Source organism: Cherax quadricarinatus, chromosome 82, assembly GCF_038502225.1.
Source record: "Cherax quadricarinatus isolate ZL_2023a chromosome 82, ASM3850222v1, whole genome shotgun sequence".
Lineage (NCBI taxonomy): Eukaryota > Metazoa > Arthropoda > Malacostraca > Decapoda > Parastacidae > Cherax > Cherax quadricarinatus.
Window position 1 is genome coordinate 66,464 of NC_091373.1, and position 14,254 is coordinate 80,717.

General features: G+C 38.5%; 2 protein-coding genes across 5 annotated transcripts in view; both read right to left on the reverse strand.

The window, feature by feature from the left end:
- LOC138850937 (alpha-aminoadipic semialdehyde synthase, mitochondrial-like) overlaps positions 1 to 14,254 on the reverse strand; it is a 218,327-nt gene that overhangs the window by 66,463 nt on the left and 137,610 nt on the right. The window lies entirely within an intron of this gene.
- Positions 1 to 14,254, reverse strand: part of Aprt (adenine phosphoribosyltransferase) — a 33,830-nt gene that overhangs the window by 5,727 nt on the left and 13,849 nt on the right. For all 3 annotated transcript variants that reach the window (XM_070102497.1, XM_070102496.1, XM_070102498.1), the window contains 2 exons: positions 4,182 to 4,419; positions 3,150 to 3,228 (listed from right to left, as the gene is read on the reverse strand). In XM_070102497.1, coding sequence (XP_069958598.1) covers positions 3,150 to 3,228; positions 4,182 to 4,419 — 317 coding nt within the window. The remainder of the gene's footprint in view (positions 1 to 3,149; positions 3,229 to 4,181; positions 4,420 to 14,254) is intronic.

Sequence of the window (14,254 nt, forward strand, 5' to 3'; positions counted from 1 at the left end):
AACAGGTCTCTAAACAGGTGGCACTGTCTGTCAAGTTCCTTTTTCTTCCGACACTGGTCCTCCTGATGTCCTTTCTTGTAGCAGTAATTACACCTGGTATCTCGCAGGCAGTTGTTGGCAGTGTGCCCCTTCCGGTGACAGCGAGAGCACAGCCTAGGTGCCTGGGAGGGTGGACTAGGATTTGTTGCACCTCCTGTGTTTTGCAGATTTGTCCTCAGATTCTGCCGCTGGAACTGTGTTAGTGGAGGGTGAGACGGCTGTAGATGTCTTCCTCCTCCACGTCCTCTTCCACGTCCTCTGCCCCATCCTCTACCAGTTCTGACAGATGTGTCCCTGCTGTTCGTACTTTGGCACAGTAGGTGATCAGGTGCAGTGATAGTTCCCTGATCATTAACTGCACTAATCTCTGGTGGAGAAACTCCTGGCTCAGATCTTGCTGATGAAGCACTGTTACCAGATTCTGGAATAGTGTCGGCAGGTGTGCTGACAGGTGTAGGATCAGAGATGGTATGTGCACTGTCAAGTGGACTGGCAGTGGCTGAAGCAGAGATGTCAGGTGTAGGAGAATTAACAGATCTAAGGCTTCCCTCGTTGCTGGGAAGATGATTTGTTCCCTCTGTGGTGGTCAGAGGAATTGTGTTAGAATTCCCAAAGGTAGTGTTTTGAACTCTGTCAGTCTGTGGGACCTTAGCAATGACAGAATTCCACCAGTTATTTACCCCTGAGTTAAGCTCAGTGTGGGACTTCCAGTCTTTGTCAATAGTGTCACCATCAGCTGAGCAGCTTACATCACTTGATGTAGGCTTGCACTGGCCTTCTACAATAGCTTGTAGGTTATCTAATGATTTGAGGAGCTCATGAAGTGCTTCCTTGTGATGGATTATCTTAGCTGCAACTTTACAACACAGCCCAAGAGGGCAGTCTTGATCTTTGGACAGGAGTCCCTGAGGTAGGACTTCTGAACCTTCCTCCTGTAGCTCCAGGCTTGTATCCACATATACCACAGGATTATGGATATCCTTCAATTTTCTGAAATTTTCAACCTGGCTGCAACAAAATTCTTCTTCTGGAATGCAATGTGTGTGGCAGTAGTTGGAACAAGTAGGCTCCTTACATCTAAGAAGAATTTTGTCCCTTGTGGTATACCCACAAACACTGCAGTAACTACTGGGACAATAGCCAGATAGCGTAGATATTCTTGCTATTTTGCGGTGTGAAGTCATCCCAGAGGAGGCTTGTAGGTTTGCAATGAAGTTCACAGGAGAGAGAGGGTGGGTGGTGGTATCGTGGGTGGGGTGGAGTATTGTGGGTGGGGGTGTTTATAGCGGGGTGAGTAGTGAGGGCGGCAGTGGGCCGACGAGCTGGAAGTGTTGCCTTCTCACTATCACTTAATAAACACTGTTTATGCTATCCACTTTTCCACTAAAGGAAGATGTTACACAAATCACTATGTTGCATTGTACCAGCCACGTTGTTATAAAGCACCAGATGCTAGTACATAGCACAAAACACATATAATATTAGATGCTCACTCTGAAGGCAATAGTGACGGCACTCCTAAGGCCTGCCGCTGTCCCCTCACTCACACCATGTCTTCACCATACCACACTTAAATATCACTGATATTGCTTATATTCACTTAAGTGGAGGAGTTGGCTTACTTGTACTAATGTGTTGTAGGTAGTTCTTCGACACTGAATAGTTTTTATCCTCACCAACCCTCGTATTTAAGTAATATTAAGAAAGTTTGTGGAGCACACTGTTTCTGGCGTCTCTTTAACACTTCCCTAAAATGGCCCAAGACTTTGTCACTGTACATGTTGCCAACATGGCTTGCAACAGCCTTGTCAGGGTGATGTTTCTCCATAAATCTTTCCATCTTACCCCACATAGCAAAAATCTCTTTAATTTCTGAAGAAAGCACCTTCTTCCAATTCTCTTCCTCCTCCTCTGCAGCAAGATTCTGAGCTGCAATCTGTTGCTGTTTTTTACCACAGGCTTGGCACTAGGAGCTTTCTTTGGAGCCATGGTAGCTTATTTAGTACTTGCAAGCACTAAAATGAGTAGAATATTATGAAATATTTTGTAGGAGCACGTGAGGGGACCTTCACTCACTGGTAAACAATGCCACACTGGCTGGGTAGGGAGGCTGCCCCGGCTCACACCATGCGTACGCGTCCTGGATGACCTACTATTCACGAGTCAACCTACGATTAGCGAGCCCATGTTTATACGAAAATATCCCTATGATTTCTGAAATCTACGATTCCCGAGAACTACGATTATCGAGGGACCACTGTATTTGGTAGGGCTACCCTTCCTCTTGATGAATTCCTTACATTTCCCAAGCACTGATATGGCTAAAGTACTGTATGGAGGATAGAAAAGTCAACCTTCAACACCTGCTTACTGCCACTCAAGCATCTGGGGATAGTGGACACGTCCATGCCACGAAGTTATGCTTAATAAGGTTCCACATGTTCTCCATCAGATTTAAATCTAATGAGTTACCAGGCCAGTCATTAAGATTGAAATTTCACAATCAGCTAATTTCTTATGTCTTTGGCAGTTCTGTATTGTAACCTTTACAAAGAAATAAACCTTACTTTACTTTACATACAAAAGTTACCCTGGCACTTCTCAAAACTGTCAGCAAATAGTTTGCTGAAAGCTATTTATGTTCATGCATATTTATGATGCCTACTGTACTTGCCTATATGTGACTGCAGGGGTTGAGTCTCAGCTTCTGGCTTTCCCTCTCAACTTGCCACTTGCCAGATTCACTCGCTCATAGTTTCATGGGCCTTATTGTACTGCTCTGAAAGCTAGTGTATGTATGGAGCCTGCCTTCTCCACTTCTTCACTGATATCATTTCATTTTCTGACCACCTTGATACTGAAGAAATATTTCCCTGACATCTGTGTCTAACTTCCAGCTATGTCTCTAAGTTCAAATTTCTTGCCTCTCAAAGGTAACGAATACAATCATAAAAGAAAGGTACAGTGAATCCTTATACCTCTGCATGTTATATATCATGAGTCACCGAGGGGTCTCAAAAACCTAAAAAGCCTCTAAGCACATTTATGTATCAAGTGTACAGCCTTGTTTATGCACTAAACACCAGACTGACAGTCATAACCTAACATACCTCCAGTTGCTAATAAATCGTCCACAATGACCACCTTTTGTCCTAGTTTTATACATTTAGCCTGAGCTTCAAAGACATCCTGCAAAAGAAAATACAAGGAATGAATTTTCATAATACTGTATCAATACAGTACATACATAAAATTACAACAATAATAGTTATTTTTCCAGTGCATAAAGATAAGTAAGTTGTGCTGTATGCTATACAAAGTAATATTATTACTATTATAATAATAACTAATGCTAAACCCACAAAGGTTATACATACAGAGCAATAGAGTTCTCTGGTTATTCATTGCATTTAACAAAACAAAGTCCAAGTAGGCCAACTGTAGTGCTCCCCCATATAGTTTTGTGTGTAGAAACAACATTAACATATGTAGCAAGAATAAGTTTGGCAAATGTTTCTGAAATTAAGAATTAATATGATTTCCTTATGATGGTGTTAGTCACAGGAATCAAAACATATTCCAAGCACAGCCTAATACCCTTGTCTGCTTTTTTAATAGCTAGTTTGAGATTGTGGATGTTGTGACATTGGTTTTCTTAGTTGCAATGAATAATACATCCACCACAAAGCCATAGAAATCAGATTCTTAATTTCAGAAACACAGGTCAAACTTATTTTTGCCAGATATTATACTGCTATTACATGAGACTATGAGGAGGAGTCATTTTTCTCAATCCCCTACATTCCATTCACTGATAAGATTTCTCTCAAACATAAGATTACAATACTGTTTTTAATTGCCATCATACAGTATGGTATTCAACATCAGGCAGAAAGAGCAGCATGCAAGGAAGTGGAAAAGGAAAAAAAAATAATTAAAAAAGTCAGTTTTGAAAGGAAAAGATGAGCTTAAAGCAGAAAAAAATTGTCAAGGCTGAGGTCTGTTTATATATAAGCAATTCATGAGGGCTTAAATTTAAATCCCTTTCATATTATATAACACACAGCTATTATAAGCTCATCCAATAAAAGTATATTATTAGAAGAGAAAAAACAGTTTCTAAATACTAATTATATACTAACTGTTCCATATTCCAATGTGTATAACACTTGCTTCAGTTCTCCTGGTAATTTACCCTTCTTTCTTACTGGCACAAATGGAACTCCTAATGCTAGTGCTAGTGGGGTGCCAAACAGAAACCCTCTAGATTCTAGCCCCACGATAATCTCCACATCAGGACAAACAGCTCTAATTTGTTCCTCTAAGACAGCCAATAAGTCTTGAAAAACAGATGGGTCCGCAAGAACAGAGAAGATGTCCCTGAAAAGATTGATATTGGCAGTCTAAATATCTAGGGTTAAAATTTCAACATTTGGCACCAGCATATGATAAAACTGTATTAAATTAAGAGGGCAAACTTACCTTTCCGAAGGAATTAAATATAAAAAATTAAAAAAAAAAAAAAACTGACTAATAAAACAAGTCGCTTGAACCATTTTTTAAATATGGATTTTTTAGAGTAACAATCAGCAATTTTAATTGTGCAAGTATGTGGATGTTACATGACAGCTATTATTATTATTTACTATTATTATTTATTTATTTGTTAATTATTGTTCATTATTTTTTAAATAAAAAAAATAGTTTATTATTATTTGTTAATTATTATTTGTTATTAATATTATTATTATTAGTGTTTGTTAAGATACTGTATTAGATGAGGTTTTGTTCGGATTTTTATCCCAGAAGCTAGCCACCCAGAGCAGCATGCCAAAGCCACTTGTATGCATAGCATTAGGGGCTGGCTTAAAATTAACCTAAGATTAACTAAGCAATGATGTAATCAGTGATAAAACATTATTGTAAACAGATAACAATAAAGCACAAATGAGTATTACAAAGATAGGTCATATGGTTGCATGCATTGCTGTACATTCAGTCGAATGGAGTATTCTGTTAGGTAGTGTATTTAAAAAATAACAAAGTTAGATTGGGTCTTAGGTTTAACATTTATGTGATATAATTGTGAGAAACATTTAAGATATACAATTTATAAGGTTCAGTTATTCAGTATTTATTTGGTTTTGGGTGAGTAAGTGATCTTTGAGAAGAGACTTGAATTTATAAACAGGTAGTGTTTCTTTTATATTTACAGGTAATGAATTCCAGATTTTAGGGCCTTTTATGTGCATTGAGTTTTTGCATAGCGTGAGATGGACACGAGGAACATCAAAGAGTGATCTGTGCCTTGTGTTATGGTCATGTGTTCTGTTGAGGTTGGCAAGATGTTTGAGGGGAGGGTTAATATCAGAGTTAAGTGTTCTATGTATGTAATAGGTGCAGTAATAAGTATGGATGTTTTGTATGGTGAGTAGGTTTAGTGTTTTGAATATTGGTGGAGTGTGCTGCCTGTAGTGGGAATTTGTTATCATTCTGATTGCAGCCTTTTGTTGGGTAATTAGTGGTCTGAGATGGTTAATTGTTGTTGAGCCCCATGCACAAATTCCATAGGTGAGATAGGGGTAAATAAGAGAGTGATATAGGGCCAGGAGGGCTGACTGTGGAACATAGTGCCGTATCTTCGATAGTCTTGGAAATTTTCTTAGAAATTTGTTGTATGTGTGTATGAAATTTGAGTCTATTATCAAGGTGGATTCCTTATTTGACTTATTTTGCAGAAACAAGCACCAAACACAGTGATAATATGGATAATATGGAATGTACCGAATGTATCCTTAGATGCGCGCACACTGGCTGGCTTGTAAACACTGGCACACGAGGGGCAGTTCAGGCCACATGTGGACAGGTCTCGTACGAATCGCATCGAATACCGGGTTTTCAATCGAATAACGAGGAAATTTTTTTGTGATATAATGCATTTGAATACCGGATTTATCGAACACCGATGCCATCGAATACCGGGGGTCCACTGTATTGGCTAGCGTGACTGGGCTCGGTTGAGAGAAGACGTATGTAGTGTCATCTGCAAATAGTGTGGGTTTGAGTAATTGCGAAGCATTTGGTAGGTCATTTATGTATAGGAGAAAGAGAAGAGGGCCAAGGACACTTCCCTGTGGGACACCAACTGTACTTGGTTGTGCGGAAGTCAGTGCATCATCAAGGACTGATGGTCTTATTTCAAATGGTGTATTTTAACCCTTTCACTGTCTCCCAAGCAGATCTACATTACTGATGCCAGTATTGCTTACACAAATCTACGTTTTAAGTACAGTGAGTGTGCACATTATAAAAAAAAATCCTGACCTGGTCAGTTCCAAGACCAAAAGTAGCTTGATATAGGGCTCAAGTAGTGGAAATACTGTATATTCGAGTTTCTGGCAATTTTCCTGAGGAAAGCTGGGCCCTCTTACACCTTCGTCCCTCAGCTTGTTTTATGAGTTTCTACTAGGTCCACTGCAGCTATATAATTATTGGGATGCCCTAAACCATGACCAATCATTCTTGGTTATATTTTATCATCCGAGAAAGGAGGTAAAACTACAATTCTCTGTTTGACGATGGATTCAAAATTCAAAGTTATATAGTAGAGGCTTGAGGACACTGGCACTGGAGGAAGCTGGCACTGGACAAGCACCCAAAGTCGGTACCTGACCAGCCGGGCTATGGCTCATACATTGGTTTGCGTGCAGCCAGCAGTAACAGCCTGGTTGATCAGGCTCTGATCCACCAGGAGGCCTGGTCACAGACCGGGCCATGGGGGCATTGACCCCCAGAACTCTCTCCAGGTAAACTCCAGGTAAACACGATTAATGAACGGAGGATAGGTTGCTGTAGTGGCTGGAATGCAAAGACTTTACTTTAGCCTCTGATCTTAAATTGGAATTTAATGAATTTTGTTTCAAGGTGGCCAAATTACCACTTTCTGTGCTAGGAATTTGATCAAATTGAGTAATGGAATTGGTTCAAAAAAGAATTCAACTGGGCAAAATCACTGATGCATAAATTGCACCTAGACTGCCAAATTTGCACTTGCATAATTCAGTAAGTTTTCCACCAAATTTTGTATATTTTTGGAGTCATTACTTTCAGAAAAAGATCGTGTACCATTTCAAATGAAAAAATTGTATTATTTTTTTTTAATTGCAACACTGTCAGCACACTTAATTTTGGGGGTGGCGACAGTGGTAAGTGTTAATCTTCCCAGTATGTGACCCACAACAGTTAACTAACACCCAAGTACCTACTGACTGCTGGGTGAACAAGGTCAGTAGGAGTAAGAAAACATGGCTAGTTTTTCACCTGTTTAGGAAAGCAATCCTCAGCCCCTCAGTGTGTGAGCTGGGGATGTTACCAACTGAGCCACAGCTTCATTACAAAAGTGCTGAACATACGGAGTGACAGGACTGCGAGCTACACACATCTCTAGTAGCTATACTCTACTATACTCTACCTATGGTATGACATTTATAATATGACAAACAATCTCTTTTTAATACTGTCTACTAATGTAATAAAAACACAAGACAAATTATAAGATATTATAGTCTCAAAACTATATTAGATGAAATTCAACCATAATTTTCATGTTCTTCATGATATATAAAATCAAGAATTGAGTTAACTGAACAGTATTTTATGAAATTTCAATATACAGTATCCTCCTGTAAAACAGATCTGACTGAAATGGTACAATAATTATGCACATGCCATGGTTAATATAGTCACATATAATTTCAAAGTACTCTTCAGTAATTGCTTCATCTTCATCTACTGGTCAAAAGTAGAAAGCACATGGAGGTAAACATTATTTTACAGGGTAAAGATATATGTAGACACAAAAAGCAAACAGCCTAAACTCAACATTTTCAGAAACATTAACATTTTAATAAACAATTTTGCAAATCTGGCCTTAAAATTTTGAAAAAGAAAACATTTTTTCTCACAAAATTCTAGGAAAAGAGCATTTGGGTTATTGATATGACACTGGCTTTAACTTCTGGCCTCTTGAAAAGCAATATCTTAAACATGTTTGTGAGCCTCTAATCCACTACCTGTGCTTAGCCAACCTCAGTAAATAATTAATAAGACATTCCTGAGTTAAATGGGTACATATACATGATATGTAACATATTGATGTGATCAAACAATATACAGTACGTATTGTACTATGCATGCAAAAGTGAAGACTTCAGCAAGCATTTTGACAAGTATAACTTGTGGTTATGATAAAGAAACACTAGGAGGATTGAGATGATTATAGAATTGGAAAGAATGCTCAGCCACAATAGGATTTCAAAGAAATTACATTTGAGAAAAGTTTTACAAAGTGACAGATATGTATAAACAAAAAAAGGGAGAAGACCCAAATTCAAAAGGATGATCACAAAAGATGAAAATAAAGTATTTCTGCAAATAGATTCAAAAGTAGGCACACCCTCCAGGACAGATAAAATAATATATGAAGAATTGAGACACTTATGCAACACATGGGAATCTTTATTGAAGAAACGTTTCGCCACACAGTGGCTTCATCAGTCCAATACAAAGTAGAAATGGGTAAGGAGAGTAGAAGTATGAGGTAATCAGTCCCTCAACCTGGATTCGATGTGTTCAGTCCATCACTCTTGTAGTAAGTGCAGCATAGGGCCAGAGAGGTGGCTTATATACTGCGGTGAGATGAGTTGAAGCAGGAGGAGGCGGGATCTTAGTGGGACCTGCCACTAATGTAAGTAGGTCATCGTCCAAAGGTTTGGGCAAGCGTTGAAGTCTTTGTACCAAGATTCCATGATGTTGCAGTGTCTGACAGATGTGATGAATGGTTTTGAAAACCGACAAGTTGAAGAATTGAGACACTTATGCAACACATGGGAATCTTTATTGAAGAAACGTTTCGCCACACAGTGGCTTCATCAGTCCAATACAAAGTAGAAATGGGTAAGGAGAGTAGAAGTATGAGGTAATCAGTCCCTCAACCTGGATTCGATGTGTTCAGTCCATCACTCTTGTAGTAAGTGCAGCATAGGGCCAGAGAGGTGGCTTATATACTGCGGTGAGATGAGTTGAAGCAGGAGGAGGCGGGATCTTAGTGGGACCTGCCACTAATGTAAGTAGGTCATCGTCCAAAGGTTTGGGCAAGCGTTGAAGTCTTTGTACCAAGATTCCATGATGTTGCAGTGTCTGACAGATGTGATGAATGGTTTTGAAAACCGACAAGTTGAAGAATTGAGACACTTATGCAACACATGGGAATCTTTATTGAAGAAACGTTTCGCCACACAGTGGCTTCATCAGTCCAATACAAAGTAGAAATGGGTAAGGAGAGTAGAAGTATGAGGTAATCAGTCCCTCAACCTGGATTCGATGTGTTCAGTCCATCACTCTTGTAGTAAGTCACTTACTACAAGAGTGATGGACTGAACACATCGAATCCAGGTTGAGGGACTGATTACCTCATACTTCTACTCTCCTTACCCATTTCTACTTTGTATTGGACTGATGAAGCCACTGTGTGGCGAAACGTTTCTTCAATAAAGATTCCCATGTGTTGCATAAGTGTCTCAATTCTTCAACTTGTCGGTTTTCAAAACCATTCATCACATCTGTCAGACACTGCAACATCATGGAATCTTGGTACAAAGACTTCAACGCTTGCCCAAACCTTTGGACGATGACCTACTTACATTAGTGGCAGGTCCCACTAAGATCCCGCCTCCTCCTGCTTCAACTCATCTCACCGCAGTATATAAGCCACCTCTCTGGCCCTATGCTGCACTTACTACAAGAGTGATGGACTGAACACATCGAATCCAGGTTGAGGGACTGATTACCTCATACTTCTACTCTCCTTACCCATTTCTACTTTGTATTGGACTGATGAAGCCACTGTGTGGCGAAACGTTTCTTCAATAAAGATTCCCATGTGTTGCATAAGTGTCTCATTTCTTCAACTTGTCGGTTTTCAAAACCATTCATCACATCTGTCAGACACTGCAACATCATGGAATCTTGGTACAAAGACTTCAACGCTTGCCCAAACCTTTGGACGATGACCTACTTACATTAGTGGCAGGTCCCACTAAGATCCCGCCTCCTCCTGCTTCAACTCATCTCACCGCAGTATATAAGCCACCTCTCTGGCCCTATGCTGCACTTACTACAAGAGTGATGGACTGAACACATCGAATCCAGGTTGAGGGACTGATTACCTCATACTTCTACTCTCCTTACCCATTTCTACTTTGTATTGGACTGATGAAGCCACTGTGTGGCGAAACGTTTCTTCAATAAAGATTCCCATGTGTTGCATAAGTGTCTCAATTCTTCAACTTGTCGGTTTTCAAAACCATTCATCACAAAATAATATATAATCGAAAAATACAAAATGTGTTATTACTATCTATTTTTAGCTACAAGAGCAGGGCTATGCTTGTGGTGTATAATCTTTAGTAGTTAATTACCAGGTAGGGTAGTTAAAAATTTTCAATTTCCAATGGTTGTAGTACCAAATACCTCCTCTAACTAAACCAAATGAACCTCCCCTACAAATGCCCAAGTTTATGATTACCTCACTGATAACTACACAAGCTCTTTACACCTATCCCCTGCTAATTATATGGAGGTTCCTTTAATAAGAAATTCATTAAAAAGCAAAGCAGGAAATAAAGCTAATGTGTCATCACCATGTGCTATCAACAACTATGCAGCATTATTCAATAAATCAACAGAACCCAAAACTTTTGCTTACCATATTTAAACTGGCAAGGGTTATACCAGTCTATGAAACTGGTGACTACAGAAATTAATAATTACAGGCCAGTTTGAAACTTGTCATTATTATCTAAAGTTTTGAAAAAATAAGGCATAAAAATATATGAATTCACAAATAAACAATTTACTATTTAACCCTTGACAGTTTGGCTTCAAGTCAGGTAAAAAGTATGAATGATGCAATAATTAAAATGCTTGACTATTCATATCTAAAAAGCATAATGAATATCCAATGAACTTTTTTTTTTTATCTAAAAAACCCTTATGGAATCAGAAGCCATGCTCTCACACCCTCAGGGGCACTTCAGGCAGCATCCTAGGCCCTTTACTATTGCTGATCTACTTTAACCCTTTGACTGTTTTCGACGTATAAATACGTCTTACGAGCCAATGTTTCTGACGTATATATACTCAATAATTCTAGCGGCTTCAAATCAAGTGGGAGAAAGCTGGTAGGCCCACATGTGAGAGAATGGGTCTGTGTGGTCAGTGTGCACCACATAAAAAAAATCCTGCAGCACACATTGCGTAATGAGGAAAAAAAAACTGATCGTTTTTTTGGAATAAAACGCCGACTTTGAGGTGTATTTTCGTATAGTATTTATCGTTGTATTCGCGTTTTCATGGTCTTAAGTGATAAAATGGAAAACATATTACAGAAATAGAGATGATTTTCATTACTTTTACGATGAAAACGACCTTGAAACTGAGCTCAAAGTAGCAGAAATGTTCGATTTTTACCAATGTTCAAGAGTAAATAAATCACACCACACGTCCAATACACGTCAACTGGGGAGTCTAATATTCTTTCACTAGTGCACTGATATTATTTATACCATTTTTACAATAATGCAGTCGTCTGCATAACAGTAAATTTTGTATTTTTTTGTATGAATAAAAAATCAAAATAGAAAGCAATAATAATATAAGAGGGGCCTAGAGATGTGACTAATGAACAGAGCATATGTTATTTTAGTGCCACGAATGTCTACCTTGTTTATTCTGGACCCTATTTTGAAATTGGCATCTTTTTTATTTTGCGTGAAATTGGCCAAATTGCCAATTTCTGACCACCATATTGGGTAGTCCAAATTAGTAAATGGGAGGTTTCTTGTACTCAGCTGATAGATAAAATGGAGTTCTAAAGAAATAGCTATGAGTTTGGTCAACTGGAACAATGGAATTGGCTGAAAATAGGGCTCAAAGTCGGCGAAATCGCCGATACGCATATGTCGCCGAGACCGCTAACTTCGCGGGAGCATAATTCCACGAGTTTTCGACCAAATTTCGAACTTTTGGTGTCATTACCATCGGGAAAAGATTCTCTATCATTTCATAAGAAAAAATAATTTTTTTTTTCAAAAATTGAGCGACATAGAATGACAGTTTCAGAGAGGGGCCTGAAACAGTCAAAGGGTTAATAATGCTCTCAAAGCCTCTCAAGAACTTATATTCTATTTTCAGATGACACCCCTTTTGTCAAATAAAATGCAGAACCTGTTGTCCTCGACAACACAGTTAATGATAAGCTCATAAAGATATCCACCTGGATGAATGAAGGTAAACAATATATACTATAAATAGAGAATATTATACAGTGGAACCTCAGTTTTCGTGATTAATTCATTCCAGAAAGTCTGACAAAACCGAACTGTACAAAAACTGAAGCAATATTTCCCATGAGAAATAATGTAAATCCAATTAATCCATTCCAGACACCCAAAAATATTAACAAAAAATACATTTTATAGAGGATATAGTTTTACATACAGATAACAATGAGAAATAAATATAAATGACTAATGAAACAGATAAATAAACATTTAACATCACTACCTTTATTGAAGACTTTTGTTGGTGTATGGAAGACGGCTAGGAGGGGAGAGGTTATTGTTTGGAAGGAGAATCCCGCTCCATAAGGACTTCAGGTATCAAGGCCCTATCCGGAGTTATTCCCTTCTTTGTCCTTTACTGGCACTAGGACCACCTTGAGAGTCACTTTCGTACTTAGCTACGACTTCTTTTTTTTAATTCTATCGTGTTTCTTGCCTTCTTTATCAAAGGGCTGGCACTCGGAACTTTCTTTGGCCCTCATGGTGGCTTATTTAGCAGTCACACTCAATAAACAAGCACAAAAAACAATAGATTATTATGAATTGTTTTGGTTGAATGCGTGGAGTGATGCTCACTCAACGATAAACAGAAGCAGACTGAGTCACTCGGCGCTTGAGTGGCCAAGTGACGCGGGTGGGCAGGCGGACGTGTTCGGAAAGGACCATTGTCAACTTTAAGAAAACAGAGGTGATGCACGAAAACTGGGACAAAATTTTGACTGAAAAAGTCGTTGCAAACCAAATCCTACAAAAACTGGAGCATTAGAAAACCAAGGTTCCACTGTACGTACTCCAATATAAACTCTCCTCTCAAACTTCTTGGCAACTACAACTGACCACAGAGGAATAAAATACTTTGACATCTCTTGTGTACGTCTTGCCCTATGCAAAAATGTAATGCACATAAAGGGCCTGAGGATTTAGCCCTTTGACTGTCGCAGGCCCCTTTCTGAAACTGTCATTCTATGTCGCAAAATATTCGAAAAAAAAAATTATTTTTTCTTATGAAAATGTTAAGATTATTTTTCTGAGTGTTTTAGTCCAAAAAAAAAAAATTTTGCCATCAGTACTTACCGAGATATAGAGCTGTGAAGTTTGCAGAAAATGAGCCACGTATGGTAACAGCGGCGACTGCCGCTCACCCGGTAAACTTTAGTTTACTTGTATTTGAAGGTTTTTTGTTTTTTTTCACTGTTTTATTTTTTCACATAACTTATGTGGCCTATGAGACCAAAGTAAGGTGCAATGTACATATATACTCGTTGTATACAACACAATACGCACACAAACATAATTATCAATATATTGTTTACAAAATTTGTTTACAAAAACAAACAATACAAAAATTTTTTCATTACTATTGCTCTATAATATATATACCAATGTACAGTCACTGAACATATTCCTAGAAGTTCTGTAGCTTGTGGAACTCTTTGAAACATGTTTTCATACACAATGGTGTTTTACACTCCTCACACATAAAACCAGTGTGTATGCATTTTTGTGGACTTTTTTTTTATGTGCAAAGACAAAACACCTCGTCTGAGCAGTTTTCTTCAAAGTATTAGCAGGCAGTTGTGTTATGTAGTTATCCTAGGTAAATGGTCGTGTGTCATCATTCCTTCCTTCCTACTTTCCTGCATTCCTTTCCTGCATTCCTTTCCTTCATTCCTTTCCTGCATTTCTTTCCTTCACTCTTTTCCTGCATTTCTTTCCTGTATTCCTTTCCTTCATTCTTTTCCTGCATTCCTTTCCTTCATTCCTTTCCTGCATTCCTTTCTTTCATTCCTTTCCTTCATTCCTTTCCTGCATTC